General features: G+C 26.6%; 7 protein-coding genes across 7 annotated transcripts; 2 read left to right on the top strand and 5 right to left on the bottom strand.

Annotated features, from left to right (window-relative positions):
• Positions 1–3,216: 3,216 nt before the first annotated feature.
• OCT59_001780 (uncharacterized protein) lies at positions 3,217–3,702 on the bottom strand (the record flags this gene model as incomplete). Its single annotated transcript, XM_025331464.2, has 2 exons — positions 3,217–3,547; positions 3,632–3,702. 2 exons carry the CDS (start codon positions 3,700–3,702, stop codon positions 3,217–3,219), a joined length of 402 nt encoding a protein of 133 aa, XP_025187414.1.
• Positions 3,703–5,334: 1,632 nt separating this feature from the next.
• OCT59_001779 (uncharacterized protein) lies at positions 5,335–6,988 on the top strand. Its single transcript, XM_025313415.2, has 2 exons — positions 5,335–5,676; positions 5,772–6,988. The coding sequence occupies exons 1-2, from the start codon at positions 5,420–5,422 to the stop codon at positions 6,727–6,729; spliced, it is 1,215 nt and encodes a 404-aa protein (XP_025187413.2). The 5' UTR covers positions 5,335–5,419; the 3' UTR covers positions 6,730–6,988.
• A 2,808-nt stretch (positions 6,989–9,796) lies between these two features.
• On the bottom strand, positions 9,797–11,415 carry OCT59_001778 (uncharacterized protein; the record flags this gene model as incomplete). The annotated part of the gene is made up of 3 exons (XM_066144073.1): positions 9,797–10,555; positions 10,739–11,084; positions 11,159–11,415. 3 exons carry the CDS (start codon positions 11,413–11,415, stop codon positions 9,929–9,931), a joined length of 1,230 nt encoding a protein of 409 aa, XP_065995273.1. The 3' UTR covers positions 9,797–9,928.
• Positions 11,416–13,255: 1,840 nt separating this feature from the next.
• Positions 13,256–14,218, top strand: OCT59_001777 (uncharacterized protein; the record flags this gene model as incomplete). Its single annotated transcript, XM_066144072.1, has 3 exons — positions 13,256–13,309; positions 13,394–13,409; positions 13,488–14,218. 3 exons carry the CDS (start codon positions 13,256–13,258, stop codon positions 14,216–14,218), a joined length of 801 nt encoding a protein of 266 aa, XP_065995272.1.
• Positions 14,219–15,709: 1,491 nt separating this feature from the next.
• OCT59_001776 (uncharacterized protein) lies at positions 15,710–16,294 on the bottom strand (the record flags this gene model as incomplete). The annotated part of the gene is made up of 1 exon (XM_066144071.1): positions 15,710–16,294. The coding sequence occupies one exon, from the start codon at positions 16,292–16,294 to the stop codon at positions 15,710–15,712; it is 585 nt and encodes a 194-aa protein (XP_065995271.1).
• Positions 16,295–18,041: 1,747 nt separating this feature from the next.
• On the bottom strand, positions 18,042–20,181 carry OCT59_001775 (uncharacterized protein; the record flags this gene model as incomplete). Its single annotated transcript, XM_066144070.1, has 8 exons — positions 18,042–18,085; positions 18,154–18,189; positions 18,261–18,281; positions 18,355–19,147; positions 19,230–19,299; positions 19,555–19,703; positions 19,778–19,801; positions 20,179–20,181. 8 exons carry the CDS (start codon positions 20,179–20,181, stop codon positions 18,042–18,044), a joined length of 1,140 nt encoding a protein of 379 aa, XP_065995270.1.
• Positions 20,182–21,429: 1,248 nt separating this feature from the next.
• Positions 21,430–22,883, bottom strand: OCT59_001774 (uncharacterized protein; the record flags this gene model as incomplete). Its single annotated transcript, XM_066144069.1, has 2 exons — positions 21,430–22,561; positions 22,648–22,883. 2 exons carry the CDS (start codon positions 22,881–22,883, stop codon positions 21,430–21,432), a joined length of 1,368 nt encoding a protein of 455 aa, XP_065995269.1.
• Positions 22,884–23,962: the final 1,079 nt, after the last annotated feature.

The raw sequence follows: 23,962 nt of genomic DNA, 5'->3' as shown, positions 1-23,962 counted from the left end.
CAGGAAAGGGATCAGTTCGGGAAATATGTATTCAGGTAAATGGTAATTGACTTCGGGAAAAGATATATTCATTCAGAAAATGGTCCAACAATGTAAACGACCAATTTCTAATATTGAAATACTTGGTTATGAATTTTGAAATCGAGGATCACTATGTTAGAAGTGTGAATGATCACATTTTAATAAAAAGTCATCTTTCTAAAAGTATATGTTTTATTTATTCATTTTTAGCGTCTATTTTTGTTTTGATTGTTTGCTAATTATATATAATCCCATATCATATGACAAGTTTAAAGGTTACGCAGTTAAACTGTACAGTATGCAAAATTATGCATTTCGCCGGTTCATAATTTTGGTCAATTTGCGGAGAAATTTGTACGAGTTTTATTAAAACGATGTTGCGGGATTTTTTATTTGGTTATACAAATGCCATGATATTAAAAATATAAACTTTTCCGCTTTCGACGCTTCATTTTAAAGATCCATATGGTAAGATTTAGCTCATTAAACTATATTCTTTGTAGTGATTTTTTTTAAAATACATAAATGTCATACAATGGGAACAATATTACTAAAGATTCTGCCAAAGAAAAATGATTCTAAAAAAAATTTTAAAAATATTTCATGAATAGAAAATATGTTCATTAGTCAGTTGGTTTGGTAAATGACTTTAATTAATAGTTTTTAACAAATTTTTAAACCATTTATTAAATTATAAAGAACGATGCAAAAATTCAAATTATGTTTTTTAATACTAATCATAAAATGAATTTTTTTTTAACAATCTGACTTATCAAAGCTACCACGTTACAACTGATACATATACTAATTTATTATCAACTTTTTTATATACTAATAAATTTATTCTCTACAAGTTATTGGGAGAATATATGACGATTTTTGTAATACAGCGTGAATATTTATTAACTACAATTTCTTTCTTAATGATGTACAATATAAAAAGTAGTCCTTAAATCATCGGAGTTTTCACTTTTTAAAAGTTTGTCATCTGACACTCTGTCACATCATTATTTGTCACATGAAATTCCTTAGTGTCGTAATGCCGGCCAAAATCTAAATCATGTGATTAAACTCTGCCTCAAGATAGTTACATTATATGGAATACAGCGTATAAAACTTTTTTCAATAAATCAAGTTGTCATTTGGAACAATCGATACTAAATTTGTAATTCTTCTACAAGAAATGTGTTAAGTTATAAAAATGCTTTAATGATTATCATCTTGCGTGAAAATTCCTTTTTTCAAATTTTATGAATTCAAATTTTAACTTGTAAACTTCATTAATATATTTCAGTATTTAATGATTTTTTGGTTACGGTACATTTCTCCGAGCCGAAGCCATTTCGCTGAAGGCATCTTTTGCCGAAGGGATGTTCGTCGAAAGGACGTTTCGCCGAATGGACGTTTCGCTGAAGCCATTTCGCCGAATCGTCCATTTCGCCGAAAGTCATTTCACCGAATTCCATTTCGCCGAAGCCATTTCGCCGAAAATGATTGAAATGATAGCGATTATCACTTTATATGAAAATAAAAATTTTTTTATTAAATTACATCAGGACCTTTAATAAAAAAATACATGAAAGAAAACAAAAGACTATCGTTAAAAAATTAAGCCGTGAAATCATTAGTAATGAATTGTTACGTGAATTTATTAGAAATAATAATAAATAATATGGATTTAGTTTATTTTACTTTTATGCAGTTTATTTTTGTATGTATTTTTTTTATTTTTTTTATTTTTATTTTAGTATATACTGTAGTTTATTTAGCATAGAACTGGAAGATTAGCTAACTGATGATCGAAAGTGGCTTATTAGGTGTAAATAATTGTATGATATTTAGTATAAAAACAATAAAATAAACAAATGCAATAAATAATGTTTCGGCAAATGTCCATTCGGCGTAAATGGCTTCGGCAAAATGAAATTCGGTTTCGGCGAAACGTCCCTTCGACGAAACGTCTCTTCGGTGAAACGTCTCTTCGGCGAAACATCCCTTCGGCGAAATGACTTCGGCAAAACGGGTTCCGGCAAAATGTCCTGATACCAGATTTTTTATCCTTTCAATCTTTATATAATGATAGTTTAAATTATTAATCGGAATGTTTGTTTTATGACTTATTTTTGTTATGAAATGTAAAAATTTTACTTGAAATTTTGAATGATAACGAATATTATGAAATAAATACAAATTGGTCTGTACCTTACAATTATTTCATTTCCTTGCTTACGAAACATTTCGTTCTCGGTCAATAAAAATATTTTCAAATTGACTAAAAGTTTTTCCTGTTATCATGTAAAGATTGAATATGACGTTAACATTAATGTAACGAACTGTGACAAGGAATTTTAAATTGCCAAGTCACTTATATTAATCAATATTAGCAATTTACCGAATTGAGTTGGGAGAGGGTTATAATAAAAAATGCTTCACATTTTAAGGTTATCCTAAAAAATGCTTAGAAAGGTTATTACTGCACTAAAGAATTTTTTTTTTTTTTGAATCTTAAACTTTATTAGTATAACAATTCTCACAAACGTGGAACTTTCATGTACACGTAAAGAGTAATAGTGCTTCGTTCATGCAATTAATAAAGTATCAATAAGAATATATACAAAAACCAAGAAAAAACAAAAGAAAATTCCTAAACTACCAATTAACCCGCCAAGTTAATTTGATAAATAAAGTAACTAAAATTTTTTTAATTTATATAAAATTTTTTTATTTTTATAACTATCGGCCCTAACTAATTACCTAATCACGAAATTTTAGCAGCGAATCCTATCAGAGCCTAATCTTGTGTGCTATTATTATATATACGCTACCAGTGGCATCGTGTTAGATGAAAAAATAATTTCAAAAACCAAACTCGACTCTCGCTTTTTAATCCCGTGCCTGTATCTTCCTCATAAACATCTATGCTAAATATAAGACTAAAAATTTGCTAGTCTAGACAATTTATTAACTTTTGATTGAAATACAAAATAAAAAAAATAAATAAAGCAAAAAACAAAAACAAAAACATTAGTAATCCTTATGACAAATTTCGTTGGAAATCTTTTTTTTAAGGTAAAATCACGTGACTCAAACTAACTCAATCTATCTATTCCGTCCCACTCTCCATCTTTTCTGAAATCTCACTTCACTTTCTTCGGATAAAAGTGGCGAGAGTTTAAAACGTCGATATGGAATTTTCTATTTATTTTTCTTTCCATCTCTTTGTTCGTTAATAATCTTAATCTTCACCACCTTTTCTGTTGAAACGTTATCCTTTTGTAGTTTCTTGTCTGTTACCTTCTTCTCTTCATTCACTTCTTTTTCTACTCCTTTCCTGAATCTATTAATTGTGTCCACTACTGTATCTTCAGTTATTAGCGACGGTTTCCCTTTATCATCCGCTGAACTCCCTTTGTTGATATTTTTTGTATTTTGATACTTGCCAATGCCTTCCAATTCAGAAAAGACTCTTTGAGGCGGCGTATCAAACAAAGATTCTGTCGAAATTCTTTCATCGTCCTCGTCTTGCCTTTTTTTCGTTCTCTACTTATAATCTTTTTGTAATTCCTCTTTCTTCTTTTGTTCCTAATCTTTCAAATTTTGTCTATATCACCATTTGCTATCGACTTTTCCACCGCTAATTCCATATTTTTTTTGATCCTTAAGATATGCTATAATTTTCATTTTTTTGATATTTTAAGAATTTGCCAATTGACGCGTCACGCGTCTCGACCTATTTTTCCAATGAACTCGTACTCATTATTTTTACATTACTCCATCCCCTCATCAATTAGATCTCTTGTTAGTTGCCAACGATCACGCTCCTTCCTCTCCTTAACCGTACTTTCGCCTCTATATCATCTGATCCAATGTTTGTTAATACCAACACCGAAAGAATTGTACAAAAACTTGTTTTCAAAAATTTTCTTTCAATAAAATATTTGCTCTAACAGATTTGTATTTGTGTTGCACCTTCACTAATACTAAAATTTTTCCTAGTTTCGACAACTGATTCACTATATCCTCATCTTTCCAATACTTCGGAAGTATGTCGTAGAAAAATATGTCGCATGGTTTTTCTTTGTCTGATCGTCTACCAAAATTGGAATATCTGTGACCAACTCTTTTTTTTTTGTTGATGTTGATCTTGATTAGTCTTGTTCAACGATGATCTAGCTTTATTGAGTTGTTCCCCCAACTCGTTCTTTAATTTCTTTGTTCGCAACATATCCTTATTTAGTTTATTCACCTTTTGTCTTTCCGTAAAAAGCTCTCTTTTTTAATTCATCTATCACACCATAATTCTTTCTTATTATTCGTTCTTTTCCTTCTACAATTTTTTCCTTATTTGTCTTATCTCTTCATGTGCCTGCCGCAGTCATTCTCGCGTCGTTCGAAAGTCTTTTTATTTCGTCAGTATATATGTCGAAGGACGTTCTAGCACAACATAATATCAAAGCTGTAATAGTTGTTCTTTGTAGTCCTGTAAACTTTTGTATTGACTCTATAAATTTTTCTTCTACCCCGTTAAGTACCGTTTCTCGTTTGCTTCCCTTAAACGTTATTTTACCTTACGAGTCGTGTTTACGAATATTTTCTGATATAAAGTTTTTGTTTACCTATATCTATATTCTGTAAAATTGTATACTGACTCCATTTTTGATGCTATTTTTGTTTGTTTATTTAATGAAAATTCGTTTTATAGGCACTATTTTTTCCTGCGAAAAATTTGGTCAGAACTAAGATTGGTGGGTCCACTAATGAATTTTCGTTAATTATGACATTATAAATTATGCATGAATTATTTATTAAATTATCGAATAAAAATGATTTACGAGTTAAATTAACGGGAAATATTATTGAATCATAGGTTTTATAGGATTATTTTTTTGGTGCTTGTTTGTTCACCCGAAAAAAAAAATGCGATACGTTACATATAGTATTATATTTTAATAACTTTATTTGAAATTCGTATTTATAATGTGTTAAAATAAATATTTACATTATACTACTTACATATTTTGTGCTTTTGAAAAACGTGATGGTAAATATAATAAAATCTATCGATTTTTTATAACCATGCAAATATTATATAAAATCGATCCCGAGTGACAAATAATTACGCAGTCAGGTCATTGACTTAGAAGATAAGATTGTTTCTCAAAATGTTGTAACTCAACATCTCAACATCCAGTTAAAGTTATATTCCACGTGATATTTGCATCGATGAGAAATTGAGAATAAAGAAAAAAATTTGTCGTTGCACAAAAATATAACAAATAAATATGCAAGGTTTTTTGGCCATTTTACAAATTTGGGAATTTGAATTAATTCTTTCTTCGCTCTTCTTTCGTTTACGTTCAAAAAAAAAATAAAAATAAAATAAATCATAAAAAAAAAAATGGATGAAAATAAATTTTTACAAAAATTAACACAAAACTTACTTGAAATTTTAGATGATGAAGTATATTATGATATTGTCATTGAAGTTGGTAATGAACCTCATGTAAAATCCTTTCACGCTCATATGGTCATCTTATATTATCGTTCACCTTATTTAAAAAGAATTTTGTCAATTAATAAAAAGAAAGTTTATGATAATTTGGTACATATTAGATTACCTAATATTTCACCGGAAATTTTTCAAATAATTTTAAGGTATTATAAAAATTTAAACTGTTGATATATATATATATATTTTTAATTAATTTTATTAATTTTATTAATTATTCGATTATTTTATTTATTTTTAGATATATTTATGGTGAAAAACTTTCTTTGAAAGAATATGATACTATAGAAATAATTAAAATCTTGGATGCTGCTAGTGAACTTTGTCTTCAAGAATTAGTTTTATGTTTACAATCTTTTTTGATCGTGGAAAGAGCAAATTGCTTATCAAATATTCAAAATATTAATCTTAAAATAAGTGATATTCAAGTTTGGGAACACGTTCTTAAATGGGGACTTGACCAACATCCAGAATTACCCTCTGATCCAACAAATTATTCAAAGGATGATTTCAAAATTTTAAAGAATACTTTACAAAAATGGATTCCTTTTATAAAATTCACCAATTTAACACCAAGAGAATTTTTAAATAATGTACTTCCTTATAAAGATATACTACCCGAAGAATTATATTTTGATCTATTAAAATTTTTCTTGAATACTAATTATAATCCAACCAAGGAAATGTTTACTGTAAAAAGCAAGATTATTAAATATAAACATACTCAAATAATCTCAAAATGGATCGATAGATTAGATGACATGATTTCTCCATACGAATTCAAATTATTATATCGTGGATCACGTGATGGACTTGGACGTGATAATTTTCATAAAATTTGTGATTATCATTCTCAAACTGTAACGATTGTTAAAGTGAAAAATAGTGAAGAAATTATTGGAGGATATAATCCAGTTGAATGGAAATCTTATGGTGGTGATAGAATTACTAAAGATAGTTTTATATTTTCTTTTAAAATTAATGATGATGATGGAAGTGAATCTAATATTTTAAGTCGTGTAATGATTAATCATAATGCAATATTTAATGGATCTTTTAATGGTCCAACATTTGGTGACGGTGATCTTATTATATTTGGATTTTCAGGTAATTGTAGTATACGAAATTCTTATGAAAAACAGATTAGAAGAGATATGCATTTTGATATAGAAGAATGTGAAGTGTTCGAAATATTTTGATAGTATTAGAAAATAGAAAAAAGTTACGATAATATGTTTAGTAGAAATTAAAAAAGTTACGATAATATGTTTAGTAAAAAATAGAATGGAAATTATTTTCTTTTTCTTCTTAAAACTATAAATAAATAAAAGATTTTTTTCATAACAATCATTAATGATTTTATATGATGTTAATTGATTTTGAAAGTACTGTATATCGCGAGGATCAATATCACAATTTTGATAATTTCAATAAATTTATATTTTAAATATGCTCTTAAATTTGATATCTTTTATTTAAGAATTCCAAACGTACAAATTCAAATGCAATTTAATAAATGTATATTCTTTATGAATTAATATTATAATTTTTATTTTTAATTATTTATCATTTTATCTAACTTTAGGATTTTAAAAGTTAATTAATATCATTAAAAATAATTAAAGTTGAAGCATTTTATATATTTATTTTTATTTTTTAATTACTTGGAATACTTCATAGTTATCTAATATAAAATTAAAACCACTTGGAATATCTATATTGGGATAGTAATTAGCACTAACATTATCACCATCTGACCATATAAAATCATGTCCTGGATGTTTAATATAACTTAAGTTAACAGTAGAAATATTCTTTCCATTTGTAAAACTAAATAGAAAATCATCACTATCACTTCCGCTCCAATCATGTGGATTATATCCATTATATCCTCCAATTAATTGTGATGAACCTCGAACTTTTGCTACCCAAATAGTAGGTCCTTTATTATCACAATTTCTATGAAATGATGCAGCATTAAATTCATCCTGACCTGATAAATGATATAATAATTTGAAATCATAAGGAATATCTTTGTTATTATAGTGTGAAGAAACTTTTCTATCAATCCATGAAGCAAAAAGAGGAATATAATTTGAGTGAATTAAGATTGAATCAAGTATAAACTTTAAATTTGGTTTTCTTGGTGGTGATACATTAGTTTTAGGTTTCATGTCGGGAACGATATGAAATTCTAAAAGATCATGAATCAAGTCTTGTGGTAAGATATCCTTATAATTATAAACCTTATAAAAGAAATCTCTAGCTTCGATATCATAAAATCTAATTAGTGGAATAAATCTACTTAGCGACCTCTCAATTTTCGTAATTTCATCTTTACTCCATTTTATCGGATCATTATCAATATTTTGTTGAGAAAAACACCATTTCAATAAACCTTCCCAAATTTCAATTTCATCCATATTTAAATCATCTCTTTTTAACAATAATTCCAATAATGGAGCTTTTAAGTTAATAAATTTATCAGAATTAAATAAAATTTTGGGTTCTTTAAGATAAAAATTCCACAAATCTGTAAATGTTTCATGTTGATAAATAATTTCAAGAATATCAATTGGATTTTGATATAAAAATTCAGTTTGATGTTTAATAAGATATTCTTGGATATGAGGAATTAATTGTTGAATATTAAGTTCATCCACGGCTATCAATAATTTCAATATATCTGATCCTTGTAAATTTTTCAATTCAATATTTCCACTATAAATACTGTAAATCCGAGAAAAAAAAATTATTATTATTTTTTTTTAACGATATTTAAAACAAAATAAATGAAATGAAAAAATTATATATATATATGAATTATGTTATTACCTTAGAATTATGTTAAATAAGTGAGGTGAAATATTTGGTTTTCTAAAAATAAATTTTCCATCTTCTTTTTCAGCCCACTCATTAGAAAATGCTGTACGAAAATATTTTGATCTAATGCACAAAATATTTGAATGAGCATGAATTTCTTTAATGTTTTGTTCTTCTCCTGCATAGATGACAACATCATATCCTATTTTTGTTTCAAAAAGTTTATCATAATCATTAGATAACTCTTCCAAAAATTTTAAAGTCATTGTAACGTTCGTTTAGGTAAAAATTTGTGAAGCTGTTACGATTAAAATTAGCTTTAAGATATTAATTTTTTTTTTTTTTTTGTGATCAAATGTGTCATCGCAGTTGCTGCATGTGTCTTAGGATAAGAATATACGGATAAATTAACTGTGCAATAAAAAAAAAATCCTAGGAATTTTTTGGGTTTATACAATAATGTAGCACAGCAAGATATCGAATTTTTCAAGAGAAAAAAAAACATAATAATAAACTTTTGAATGCAACTAAGAAAATTTAATGATTATTAAAGTTCCAAGCACGTTTAAAAATAAAAAAAATGTTATAAGTTTAATACCAACCAATGAAAGATGATTTAAACTTGCAATATTATGTTCATAAAAACTACTTTTATTTTAACATTTAACGATTTATTTATGAATAATTTGCCATAAATAATAAGTAAATAACAAAATGCAATAAAATACAATGAACACAAACCGAAATTTATATTAATAATTAATCGTATAAGTGTTATTTACATAATTTGAAACGATTATTAATGTTTTTAAGTTTTTAAAGTAATATTTTTTTTACTTTTTTCACACTGTCAAATTCGATTTTCATTTTGTTTCATTTAAATTTACATTTTCCCATTTTTTGTCTGATTATTTCATATTTTTATTAAACTGTAAAATATTTTTATTAAATGTACGAAAGACGATACCCGTTGTAACTCATGTTATATTTTCCCATACTAACATGGTACACGAGTCCAAAGATCGTCATCAAACTAATATCATCACGACACTTGTCTCTTTTAACTTCAGATAGTAGTAAAAGGTTGCTGACCGTTTTTGAGTTCCTGTTTCGTATATATACAGTATTTGATCTTACAGCCTAGTTTTCTTAATTTTAAATAATGTGCCAGCACGCAACAGACAAGAGTAACATTTTCAAAAATACAATTCGTCCAAGTTGATTAATATTATTCACTGATAAATATATATTCATTTAAAGAGTTCGGATCAAAGAAGAACTATTGCCAACAAACTATATGTTAGAGTATTTCATGTAAAAATAATTTTGCAACAAATAATAAGCTTAAAAATAGTATTATAAAACACAAATATTTATTAGTCTAAAAAATTTTTTTAATTGAATTTATTATTGAAAATTGCTGAACTTATATTTCAATAAATAATTTATTTATAATTAGAAAGTACAACATATAACTTTATATGATAATATGTTAAAATTACTGTGTTTATTCAGTATTTCATATCTTTTAAGTAAAGTAGAAAGAGTTAAAAATCTAAGAGCGAATTGTTAAAGTTAAATATCAATTTGAAATACTTCACATTCTTTCACAGTAAAATTGCCATCAGTTTTTCTAATTGGTTTTTCATAAGAACATTTTTTACAAATATTACCACCGTATTTAGGCCATATAATAATGTCAAATATACCAAATGATGGACCATAATAAGGATCGTTAACAATAGCACGATCTTCATTCATTACACGACTTAAAATATGATTTTCAATTCTATCATTATTATTAAAAGAAAATATAAAACTATCAATAGTAGTCCCATAATCACCCTCAGATGTCCATTGAATTGGATTATATCCTCCAATAATTTCATTACTGTCTTTCACTTTAATGATTGTTACAGTGCGAGATTTATTATCGCAAATTTCATGAAATTTATCGCCTGAAAATCCATCACGAGAACCGCGAAATAATAATTTGAAATCATATGAGGAAGTTAACTCGTCTGAAATTTCCAATTTATCAATCCATTTTGAAATCAATTCAGTATGCTGATATGTAATAATCTTTGAATCAACAGTTCTTAATTTAATTTCTTTAATTATATTAGGCTTTGATTTATCACTTGGCTTACTATCAGGATCTAAAAGGTTTAAATAAGTATTTAATAAATCATCGTATAATTCCTTTGATAAAATTTTTTTATGGGGTACCACTTTAGAAATAAATTCTTTAGAAGTTAAATTATAAAATTTAATAAAAGGAGTACATTGTTGAATAGTATTCTTTAAAATAATAAAATCATTTTTTGAAAACTTTGTGATGTCAGAAGAAAGTTCTGGATTTTGAGCAAGTCCCCATTTAATTACATGTTCCCAAACTTGAATTTCTTTCATTTGAAGGTTATCATTTTGAATAATTGAGACTAAAAGTCTTTCCGAAATTGAACAGAAATTTGGTGACTTAAATATCTTATCTGGTTCTTTTGTTATTAAATCAGTACAATATTTTTGAAGTTCCACAAAAGAATTATCAGAGCTCGTTTGATAAATGAAATTGAAATTTTGCTCCATCCAATCTGCTTTGTTTTTGATCAAAAAGGATTGTAAACATGTGACTAATTCTTGAAGACTAAGTTCACTGGCAGAAATTAGGACTTTAATTATATCTGAAGTATCATATTCATTCAAAGAAAGTCTTCCGCTATAAATATATCTAAAATAAAAAAATTATATAAATTAAAAAAAAAAATTAAAATTATTAACTATTTGAAATAATTTATTCTTTACCTTAAAATTATATGAAAAATTTCAGGTGATATATTCGGCAATTTAATATGAGACAAAGTTCCATCATTTTTCTTTTTATTAGTTGATAAAATTCTTTTCAAATATGGAGAACGATAATGCAAAATAACCATATGAGCACGAAATATTTTTACATTTGGATCATTACCAACTTCAATGGTAATATCATAATATTCTTCATCATTTAAAATTTCAAGCAAATTTTGCGATAATTTTGGTAATAATTTACTATCTTCCATTTTTTTTACTTTAACGTTGGCGAAAAAAGAAATGAGAAAGGATCAACTCTCAAATTTGTCAATGGCCAAACCTTAATAACTTAGTTGTTACGTCATGTGTAACGTTAAACCTATGCTTTAAACACATGACTAATAACGCAATCGATCATGAAATTTCGTGAGCATTTGGAAAATCATAGAAATTTCTATTCTCTGATGAATTATAAAATAATTATTGAAGATTTAACCCTATTATATTATTATTTATGAAAAAAAAATATATTCCCAATTTTTTCAATATAATGATGCATAAATTTATTGAAAAAAAAAATAAAATTTTACAGTTATAATTTTTTTTCTTTTTAGTTTCATTTTATATTAAATAGTTATTCGATTTGTCAAGGTAATTTCTAGAATATCATTTTGCAGATAATTATTTAGATTGTTAATGAAATCCTAATTAAATTATTTTTTTGAGAAATGATAAACTATGTAAAGGTTTGTGTGTTTGGTTTTACTGAAAATTTATTGAAATTATTAAATAGTTATTGGATGAGGGATGAGCTATATCGGTCACAGGACCGAATTATTGGATGAAAATGGGCCACGTAGTGACCGTTTTCATCAACCAATGAGTCCCTGTGACCGATAGTGTTATCATTCTGACGTTTTTGATCATGCATTAATTAATAACAACACAAATAAGCTTTCTATAAATTTCATTTTTAATCCCTTTTTTTTAAAAAAAAAATAGTAACGCGTTTATTAATTAAGAACAATTATAAAATTGATTACATAAAATTACGATATCCTCTATAACTAAGTTCAATCCAAATCTATAAAAATAATTATATAATCTACTCTAATTTAATAACTAAACTATTTTATTTATCATTGACCAACTATGCTTGATCGTATTCCCATCTGTTATGTGACCTATCATTTTATCCTTCGGTACTATCTTTATATTTTTAATTAATTTTTTTTTCATTTTTATCGTTCTCATCTTTTTCGTTGTTTTAAATTATTATTTTTTCCTTCTAATTCTAATTCTTCTCCTGATGTTTTCTCCCTTGACCTTACTTTCTTTTTCTTTAAATCCTTTTTTGTTATCCCTCGCTCTTTCTCTATTTCATAAATCTTATCACATCTTTTTTTTCCAAATTTTTATTTTAATCTGATCGTAACAAAAACACCAAAGGTTCTCTATAGCTTTTTTTATATTCCTTCCCTTTGCTATTTTATTAAAATTTTGGTTGTATATCCCTCGTATTAATTCCCAATATCTATTCTTACCTAATAGAACCATTGACGGGTGTTCTAAATTCTAATAAATTCGAAATTTATCTCTCACTATCTCTGCTTTTTCTCTTCTATTAGCTTTAGTTTGTATTCATAAATCGAATTCTTAATCAAAAGACTTACTTCTACCTCATTCGCTTCACAAATCCAAATGTGTTCCCAATCTTCATTAAATTTCTCACAACGAGGACATAACTTTTCTTCTATTCTGTTTGTAATGATGAAGGTTAATGGGATAACAATTCAGTGTTTGGCTGTAGCACTCTTAAGTTTTCGGTTGACATTTGCGATGTTAATACTAACAGTAGTCGCGAAATTCCTTTTAATATTCTCACCATTGGTCATCTCAAGAAAATGATATATTGTGAGCAATAGGATTCCTTCGGCCAAATTAACCCCAATATGCTTATATTATGGAAAGTTAGCATTCCAACCAGAAAAAAAAATGGCAAACATGATAAACTTAAGGAGGACCCTCGTCTAGAAATCGTTAAAAGAATTAGGAGATGAGGAGCTAGATGAATCTTGGAATGTTGTTACATCTTTTTCTGATATTCGTATGGAGCACATACACATCATCGTCCAACTGCCCCAGCCCGCCACCACACCACTGGTAACTGTCTTCCAATTTACCTCTCAAACAAGAAACGAAATATCAATTTAACCTGACGTCATTTTTTTTCTCGCGTCTCTCCAGCAAGGAATTACACAAGGTACAATATCTTTTTTCAGTAACTAGCGAAGGTTTCTGATAATAATACTTATTTTATTATGTCTCATAAACTTTTTAGAACCTGATAAAGTATTCAAAAATTTCCTTAAAAGTGAACACAGACAATTCCTTGAAAAATACATAAACAATAATGATGCATTCCACACTATGTGCGATGTATACTTCAAGTGTAAATACAGACTTAATGTTTTACGCACGTGCAGAAGAGGATTTTTGGTTGCTTTGGTGGATGAACCCTTTGCTCTTGAGGCTGCATTTAACTTTTTTAATGATTATGGTAGTCTACCGAAGGAAATTCTTAGTACAATGTCTAAAGTTAATAACGCAAGTTCATGTGGTTTCTTATGGGAAACATACTTAACAACGGAATTTGAAAAAAAATTCGATGGCTCTACTAATATTAGAAACATGCCAATGTTTGTTGGTATCAATGATTTTCCTGATACATTCGTGGGATCGCCAAAGATTGTTAGATCACCTGTAAAACGAGTGGCAAATTCAACCACAGGTTACAAACTTGATAAGTTCTTTAGTGAAAAACCAGAGTTGCATCCAACATTCTATTTCCTGGATTTCTTTTGTGGTCCTGATTTGATTTTCTTTGTTCAGTTTGAGAATCAAATTGTGGTTCCTGTATTCGCTCAACTCAAACTGCATTATTCAGTTAAGATAAGTAAAAATGTGCTAAATGGACTTCATCCAACAATGTTTTATAAAAGAAAGGATGGAAAGATTACTAATGAGAAATCGAACAGATCCACCATTCAAAAAGTAATAGAACTATGTTAAAAAGTTGGTTCTATTGGGGTATTGGTTGCATACCCAGCAGATGTGTTCAATCAAATCCCTATTATTACAAATGATACACATAATTTAAGAACAAAAAAGCCTAGATTCAACCATTTATAAACAACAACATGACCAAATAACTGAAAAGCAACAACAACTCATTGGAATAATTGATCGTAGTAATGCATCATGTGTTTTTCAACCAGATCATCTCACATTTTTTAATGTGCTGAATGAAAAATACCATGAGAAAGTATGAAGATGAATCAGAAAAAGTGGAAGTAAAGGAAAATGGGAGAACGAAAAGGGAAGGGGAGGGGAGGGCGAAAAAGAAGGGGAGAACGAAAGAGAAGGAGAATGGAAAGTCAAATAGAAAGTCAAAAAAAAAGGAAAATATAAATGAAAAAAATTGTACACTTTTAATTCAATAATCACTTGATTACTTGGTTCGTAGAAAAATTTTTTGTGTATATTATCCAATAGACCTCTAGTGTAATAGTAATAACATAGCATAACGACAATATGACAATACAACCAAAATAAAAGACTTTTTTCGATATAATATAACTGAAAAAGAACAATCCAAATCCAAAAATCACTAAATAGTATATACAGTATGTAAGAATTCGAAGTGGCTCAGCTAATGAGTATAATCAAGCCTTGTTCAAGTAAAACAGCAAAGTCAAATGATATCACGAACTCAAATTGCTAAATGAGAATAATCTGAAAATAAATTTGAGATGGATCACCTTTCCATAATCAAATTTGGAATGTGAATTAGTGAATTACACTAACTTGATCTAACATGAAGATCCAATCAATAGATCCGCTCAAAATAAAAAAATTTTTGACGCCAGGCGTATTAAGAAACACAAACTAATATATCTCTTGATATTAACTTCCTTCAGTAAATCAAGGTCAATATAGCCATTTCTTACTTCTGTAATGTTTTCATATTTCACTTGATTATTGTTATAAGTTTTAGTGACTAAATTATATTAGAATGGGATTTGAGTTTGATGTAATTTTTTATGTTAGAAAACATCAGCAAATCATATACCTGGTATCGACGTAGTAATTTATACAATTTGATATCCTTATAAGATAAACAAGTACATATATTTTATAGGTGTAACCGTGAAGATCAAAAATCATGTAAAAATTTAGAATTAAGAATAAGCGTTCACATAAGTTGTCCCGCATGCAGTAAGAAAACTGTAACATTTTGTCACGATCAGTGTTGTGTGTATTGTTGATGTAACACAAAAATATAACACAAAAATTTATAAAAAAGTATACACGTAAAACAAATTACATAATTGGAACAACTCCTTAAAATTATATCCTAAAACCTAATTTCTAATTTGACTTTCTCGCAAGATTGCCTATCGACCTTACCTTTTTTATTTCCCTCTCTTTGCCTATGTCAAGAGCTGAGTCCAATAACTATGCAATATGTCTGAGGACCTTTTCCACCTTAGCTTGCAAATCCTAATCTTTGCAATTTGCATACAGTTCTGATAGCTTAAACGATGGCTTCCCCTTATTGTACGAACATTCCATAAAATACCATACTTTTGCATCTGTAATAATTCCAAAAGTCTTTCCCGTAAAAGTATCTCCTTCTTCCATCTTACTTGCTTTACGCTTACGGTTTGATAAGGCTGATTCAAGTTGTACAGCATTCTGAGCAATACCCTTAAAAAAATCCTTGTCATTTACTTCTATTACACCAACAGTTTTTGCAGTTTGGAATAAGTCTATTGCAAAATCAACTGGTCCGTGTCCATTAGGCCCTGTGATATTTTTTTCTGGTTGAAGTTCAAATTTCCCTTCATATAGATTTGCATTTGCAACAAGGTAAGAACACACGTATTGCAATTTCGATGCTTCATTTCCACTGATTGGAATGGACTTGAGACGGGCCTTCAGTTTGGTTATAAGATTTCTAAGTATTTCCTGAGAAAAATCATCTTCCAGGTCTTTGCACTCATAAGTGAAAGGCGGAAAGACAGATATGAAGGATCCTCTGATTCGCTGAGTCCGTAAAGCTGACACACCTTCGGGAATGACCATTCTTCAAAGCCTTTTGATGGAGTCTCTATAATCACAGTAAACTTGATGAAGCTACTCATTTAAAAATTCTGCACTTATACAAGGTGAATTATCCAAACTTTTTAGTGCAACTTTTATGCTATACCTTTTCCATTTTTGATCTTCAATATCCCAATATAATAATGCATCCTTCAATTCAGCTGAATAAATTTTATCAAATCCACCTCTGGTAATATAAGCAATATCTTTAAAATTTTCAAAAGGTATCCATTCAAGATAGTTTTTATAGCACACAGCATTAAGTTGTGATTGTTGTCAATCAGATATCTGGATTTGTGGTTTTCATCTGAATTTAATCCAGATGAAAAATATCCAGTTTAAACCAGAATCCAGATGAATCTTTATTTATTTTTTTTTTTGCATAGCACCGTAACTTTATATAATAAGATTTACAAATTATTTATAGAATTAAGTATATATTTTTTTTCATCAAAGTGCGACCATAGACAAATATTTTAAATATTCATATTTACCCAAACATTCAAAAAAAAAACTTTTATTATTTTTTTTACAATGAAATAATAATTATTATTTTTAAATGAAAAATTATTCAAATCAAATTACAAAAAATTAAAATATTATAAAATTTATATAATTATATAATTACAACAACTTTTTTTAAAAATTAAAATCTTAATATTGTATAATATGATTCAAATGATTCTTTAATTTTTGAAAGAAGAAACAAATCCTTTTTAACATTTTAAACATTGCCTTACTAACCCAACACATCTATCTATAGTAATCTTTATCTGTATATAAAAATATCTTGTTTATCCAAAATTTCGTAATTAGTTAATTTTCAAAGAAATGTCAAACAATAGTCTGTAATTATGAAAATTTAGCGGTCTTAGATAATTTTGGCCAAATTTGTAATTCTGGCCGAAAATATATCACGTGACATCGGAAAATAGTTTAGCCACCGGACAAAATTTAATGTTACACAAATTTGTACTGCTGATCAGTTGTAAAACCAATCCGGATTTCGGTTTCTATCTGGATTTTTGACCCGGATAAAGAATCTGGATCAATCCGGATAAATAATCTGGATGAGAGTTATTATCACTTATTAGACTTTCATTTTATATTTGTTTTATAGTACTTTATGCTCGGATTTCTTTTCAATTATATTTTCATTTTGTTTCATTTTTTGTCGATTCAACTTTATCATTTGGTTTCTCTATTTTTGTTTCACTTTTTATCTTATTGTTTTGATTTGTTTCATTTTTGGTCTTTGTTTAATTTAATAATCCTTCATTAGTGTTTTTGTTCAGTTTTTCCATTATGTTTTATGTTATTTTGCAATCAAAAATATTTTAAGTGATTCAGTGTAATTTTCCAATTTATAATTCAATAATTAAAATCTTTTAAACCATTTTTGTAAAAAATTTCAAAATCATTGTTCGTTTAAATATAATCAAGTAAAAAAAAAATAATTCAATAATTGATAATTTAATTTGAAATTACATTACGTACTGTATATTAAATCTTTTACGTCAAAAATAAAGTTGCAATTAATATTTTGGGTAGTTTAATGATAAAATTGATTTGCTATAAATGAACAATCAATAGCTAACCAATTTATAATTTATTTTTATTAAACCAAAATATTACATACAAAACTATAAATAATAACTAGTATAAAAGAAATAATTTAATGATAATATAATTTTAGTTAAACTAAATTCTTTGATTCTTATAAAAAAAATCATTCAATATTATTTTCTTCATCTTGATTGATTTCATTAAGATCTACAAAATAAGTAACTGAAATTAATAAATATTAAGCAAAATAATGAACTAAAGAATAAATATCTTACCTAATTCGTCTAATTGACAATCTAAACATTCTGAATCTATGAATTAATTAACATAATATTAAAAACAATACAAAAATTTATATTGGTTATAAATAATAATTACTTACGTAATGTTGTTTTAGTAGCATCTATTAAAATATAAAGTTATTAGTAATGTAAACCTTTTTTTTGGTTATCAAAGTGTAAGTTAAATTAAATTACCTGAATTTATTGGTTCTGGAAGATTTTCAAAATTTAAAAGTCTACTAGTATAGATTGCTTGTGGATGCGTTTGAATGTTATTAGATCTTTTTTCACTTGTTCTGCTTAATTTGATTTTATCATCATATTCATTTATTTGAGAATGATATTTAGATTGTTCAATGAACAATTTTTCAAGTTCTTTATACACTTCCTTAGAAGTTGGTCTATTTTCTGCTTTAGCATCCCAACATTTAGTAATCAAATCTGCAAGTAATTTTGGTGTATATTTAAAAATATTTGGTCTAAGTCCTTTACATATTTTAATAGATAAAGCATAATCATGAGGAATATTATTATAAGGAGTTTCTTCAGATATATATTCATTCATCATTATTCCAAATGAATAAATATCAGATGCTTTTGTATATTGATATCCACGTAAAACTTCTGGTGCCATATAAGGTAATACTCCATAAATTCCTTCTTGTTTAACTAATTGCTTTTCATTATTTGCTGGTTTACACATTCCTAAATCACTTATATATGGATAACCCATATCATATAATATATTGCCTGAATGAAAATCTTTATGAATTTTTCCAGCATTATGAATATCTAGAAGTCCACTTGCAATTCGCGTTAATTCTTCAATTTTTGGACCATAACTTGATTCATTATTCATATAATAATTTCTCAAATTTCCATTTTCACAATATTCTAAAACCATCATATAATCTTTGGTATTTGGATCTTGAGTTATTCCATAACATTGAATAACATTATAAAGATAAATCTGAAGATGAGTTTTAATCTAACGAAAATATTGAAAGTGAAATTTTTAATATATAAATAAAAAATAAAATTAAATAGATTGCCTTTCTTATTTTAATTACCTCATTTAAAAATTCTGCACTTATACAAGATGAATTATCCAAACTTTTTAATGCAACTTTTCTGCTATGCCTAATCCATTTTTGATTTTCAATATCCCAAAAATAAATACATCCTTCAGACCATTCAGCCGAATAAATTTTACCAAATCCACCTTTGGTAATATAAGTAATAACTTTAAAATTTTCAAAAGGTATCCATTCAAGATATTTTTTATAGTACACAGCATTAAGTTGTGATTGTTGTATAAATTCATCAATATCTTTATTTCCACCAGTCCAATTTTTAAAGTTATCCTTAAATCTTTTAGCATTACAAGGTTGACACCATTTAGATCCTGTGCCAGGTTCATTACATTCTCCACATATTCCATATACTTGTTTTCTTTTTTCTAAATCTTCCATATAAACTACTTTATCATCTATCTCTTCTGCTGATTCAGTAGTTGAACCAATAGTAGAAATTGTAACATGGTACTTTTAAAGATAAATGATTAAAAAAACATTATTATTCATGTTATATTATTAAATGATAAAATAAATTGTTTTACCTGATATATACTAGCAAAAACATTCTTTCATAAATTTCTTTTATTTTCTTTAGGGTTCATTTCTGATATTTCCGTACTAAATTAATTTGAATTGTATATATTAAGTGTATTCAAAGATAACGTTAACCATATAATAAAATGAAACGTAAAAAAAAAATTTTTTTAAAATTACGGAGTTCGGATAAATTTATTCAACAAATAAACAAATAAGCCCTTGTGCATATGTAACATTCAAAAATTTGATACAAAAATTCTATATGTAGTAATCTGATGATAAAAATAAAACACCATGTTACATTATTGATCGACATAAAAAAAGGAAATTTTCAATTTGAATGAAACCAAATAAAAATAATTTCAGCCAATATTATCTAATAATCTTTTTTTTCGATTTTTGGTACCATTCTTTTTTAGACTACTAATAAAAATGTTAATTTATTCGTTAAATTTTTTATTTTATTTTTTTTTTTTTAGGATCAACTCTTTGCTTAAATGAATTGATTGTATGGATTTCATTGACAATTTTTTTTGATTACTAATTCGATATTACATTTGATTGTACTATTTTTAGGTAGTTTCAGGATGGATTAAATTAATTTTGTGAATTTTATGGGCAAGTGTAATTCAATGAATGTTAGGTTTACTTTAAATAGCGAATAATTTCCTTTTAGCGACACATAATTTGTTTTAGAATTAAAATGATATTTTTAATAAATAATTTTTAATAAATTTAAAAATTTTAGAAATTAAATTTTTTTATAATAAATATCATAATTATAACTAAACAAAATTAAAATTTAATCGATCTGTTTGTGATTTAACAAATAATCTTTGCAATTTATTCTGGCTGATCGATTTAAGAGATAAAAAAAAATGTAAATATTATTAAAAATAATATTTTATATTTATCAATAAATAACCTGGTCATTCTTTGTATTAAAATGGTTGTAATAATCATTTAATAAAAGGTAGGACGATCAATATACTGTATTTAAACTATTCAAATAACTATTCTATGCCTTTAAAAATTTATTCCATCTATTTTTGTGATTTGAACATGTTGCTGCTTATACCTTTGAACGTGTTACCAATTCAATTATTATTTTAAGAAAAAAGTAAATGCTATAGTCATTAAATCATTAGTTGGTTTAATAAAGCGTCATCCCATAGGTTTTATATTTAATGTCAAATGTACTTTGCCACTCCTTTATTAGACGATTGGATAATCAAATGTAAATAGAAACGAGACGTAAACATATTAAAGATTAAAATATTTTCAAAATTTCTAATTAGGAAATAAAATATTTATACATGTTTAGCAATTATAGATATATGGTAAGCAATAAAACAAATTTACTAAAAATCTTTAATTATCAATTCTCGCAATTTGAAAAATAATACAGAAATTAATAAGCAATAAAGATAAATAAAAGGAAAGCAAATGTGATGAATAAATTACAAGCAATGGGGATAAGTTCACTTCTTTGAAATATTCCTTTTTAGTGTCAGTGCAAACCATCGAAATTGCAAAGTTATTTTTTTTTTGTAAGAACTCTATATTTTGTTTTATAAGTAAATCTACAGTATTGTTCCAATATTTAATCACTATTAGAAAAGTATAGTATATATCTGTTAAATTATATAACCTTCAATTATATGATTTGGAATACTTCACATTCTTCCACAGTAAAAACATTTCCAGTTTTTCTAATCGGGTTTATATAGGAAGTTTTTACACAATAATTACAATAAAATGATAAGTACCATAAAATAAGATCACCTTCACCAAATGTTGGACCATAATAAGGACTATTAAATATAGCATGTTTTTCATTCATTATACGACTTAAAATATAATTTTCAATTCCATCATTATTACTAAAAGAGAAGATAAAACTATCTTTAGTAGTTCCATAACTTTCATCAGATTTCCATTCAATTGGATTGTATCCTCCAAGAATTTCACTACTGTCCTTTACTTTAATGATGGTTACGGTGCGAGATTTATTATTGCAAATTCTATGAAATTTATTTCTTGTAAGTCCATCACGAGATCCGCGAAATAATAATTTAAATTCAAATGGAGAAGTCAACTCATCCGTAATATTTAATCTATTGATCCATTTTGAAATTAATTCAGCATGTTTATACGTAATAATTTTTGAATCAACAGTTCTTAGGTTAATATCACTTAGTTCTCTATCAGATTCCGAAAGTGTTAGAAAAGTTTTTAATAAATCTTTATATAAATCCTTTGATAAAACTTTTTTGTAAGGTAGTACTTTATCAGAAAATTCCTTGCATGTAAAATTGTAGAATTTAATAAATGGAATATATTGTTGTAAGATATCCTTTAAAATTTTGAAATCATTTTTTGAAAAGTTTGTAATATCAGAAGGAAGTTCTTGATTTTGAGCAAGTCCCCATTTAAGAATATTCTCCCAAATTTGAACATCACTTATTTGAAGGTTATCATTTTGAATGATTGAAATCAAAAGATTTTCTGAAGCTGAAGGGAAATTTGGTGATTTGAATAACTTATTTGGTTCATTTGTTATTAAATCAGTACAATATTCTCGTAGTTCCACTAAAGAATTATTTTCAATACTTGTTTGATAAGCAAAATATAAATTTTTCTCTATCCAGCTCGTATTTTTTTCGATCATAAAGGATTGTAAACTTGTAATTAATTCTTGAAGACAAAGTTCACTGGAAGCAATTAGAATTTTAATTATATCTGAAGCATCATAATCATTAAAGGGTAGATTACCACAATAAATATATCTAAAATTAATAATTTTAGATTTAATAAAATTAATAAAATAAAAAAAATCAATAGTTACAGTATATAATTTTAATTTAAATATTACCTTAAAATTATTTGAAATATCTCAGGTAAAATATTTGATAATTTGATATATGTCAAAGTTCCATCATTTTTCTTTTTATTAGTTGATAAAATTCTTTGAAAATATTGAGAACGATAATGCAAGATAACCATATGAGCATGAAATATTTTTACATGAGGATCATTGCCGACCTCAATAATAACATCACAGTATTCTTCATCATTTAAAATTTCACGTAAAAGTTTGTTATCATCCATTTTTTTTATTATTTGAATTTGAACGTTAAGCGAAAGAATAAAAAATCGAATATGATAAACTTTTTGTTATATGAGAGATATCACGTGACGAATCTTGCGCTCGTGCCTCGTGAAACGTAGCAGACTTACAGATATAAGGATAAATATAGTTTATAAGGTATTACTACGAGATATTAGATATTTCAAGTTAACTGTTTCATTGAAATATAGCCACAAAAAAGAAAGAAAGAAAACAAAAACTCTTGTTATTTTTCCGAGTTTTATTAAAAAATTTCTGGACCCGGATGATCGACAAATCAGGATACGGTGTAACGACTGTAATATCTGAACTTATATAGTGAATTTATTAATTGTGGGACGCAGTATTATATTTAGTTTTAGTGTATAAAATTTTCAAGTATTTTTATTTACTGTGATCCGGCGGAATGACGTTAAACTATTACATTTATCTGATTGGGTATTATAATATTAGGGACTGCGGTCCGGAATGACCTTAAACTATCATCAATATTGCCTCATAATATCGCTTCTTGTTGTTTTTAGCATAGCTAAATATAAAATAAGATATATAATACGAAATATAACTACTATCGTTATAGAGATTTATACAGAATAAACGTTTAAATTTTCCTATAATAATATATTTGAAGTTATATAGTAAAGTTATCGAAAAAATTTTATTTTAAAAATATGAGAGAACAGTAAGCTGTAAGCTACGCTTGATTTAGACGCTAGCTTCCTGATTATTTCATTAATTTTGGTGATTGATGGGAAAACAAGGCAAACTGTTCGAACATTAGTTTAATTATGCAGATGCTTTTGACAGTTAATGAGTCATTTTTACGTAACCCATAAGCTACTATGTCATAATAAGGATACCTAAAATGAATAATTATTGGTATCTATTGCTGTAGTTTATGATGACGTCATTTTATATATCAAATCTTATAATAACTGAAACACTTTATATTGGCGGTCCATTAGTTAAGAACGAAAATAATATTCCAGGTAAAAAAAATGTTAACTTCCTGTTGTAAAGTTATCTATGTTCTAAATTTTAGTATTAAAAGTATAAAAAG

Source organism: Rhizophagus irregularis, chromosome 10, assembly GCF_026210795.1.
Source record: "Rhizophagus irregularis chromosome 10, complete sequence".
NCBI classification, from domain to species: Eukaryota; Fungi; Glomeromycota; class Glomeromycetes; order Glomerales; family Glomeraceae; genus Rhizophagus; species Rhizophagus irregularis.
This window is presented reverse-complemented; position numbering and strand designations above follow the sequence as displayed.

What these genes read in the sequence shown, in the direction of transcription:
- OCT59_001779 (XM_025313415.2), top strand. Translation starts at nt 5,420, where the DNA reads ATGGATGAAAATAAATTTTTACAAAAATTAACACAAAACTTACTTGAA. An exon ending in ATTTTTCAAATAATTTTAAG is followed by an intron (nt 5,677 to 5,771) that starts GTATTATAAAAA and finishes ATTTATTTTTAG; the next exon opens with ATATATTTATGGTGAAAAAC.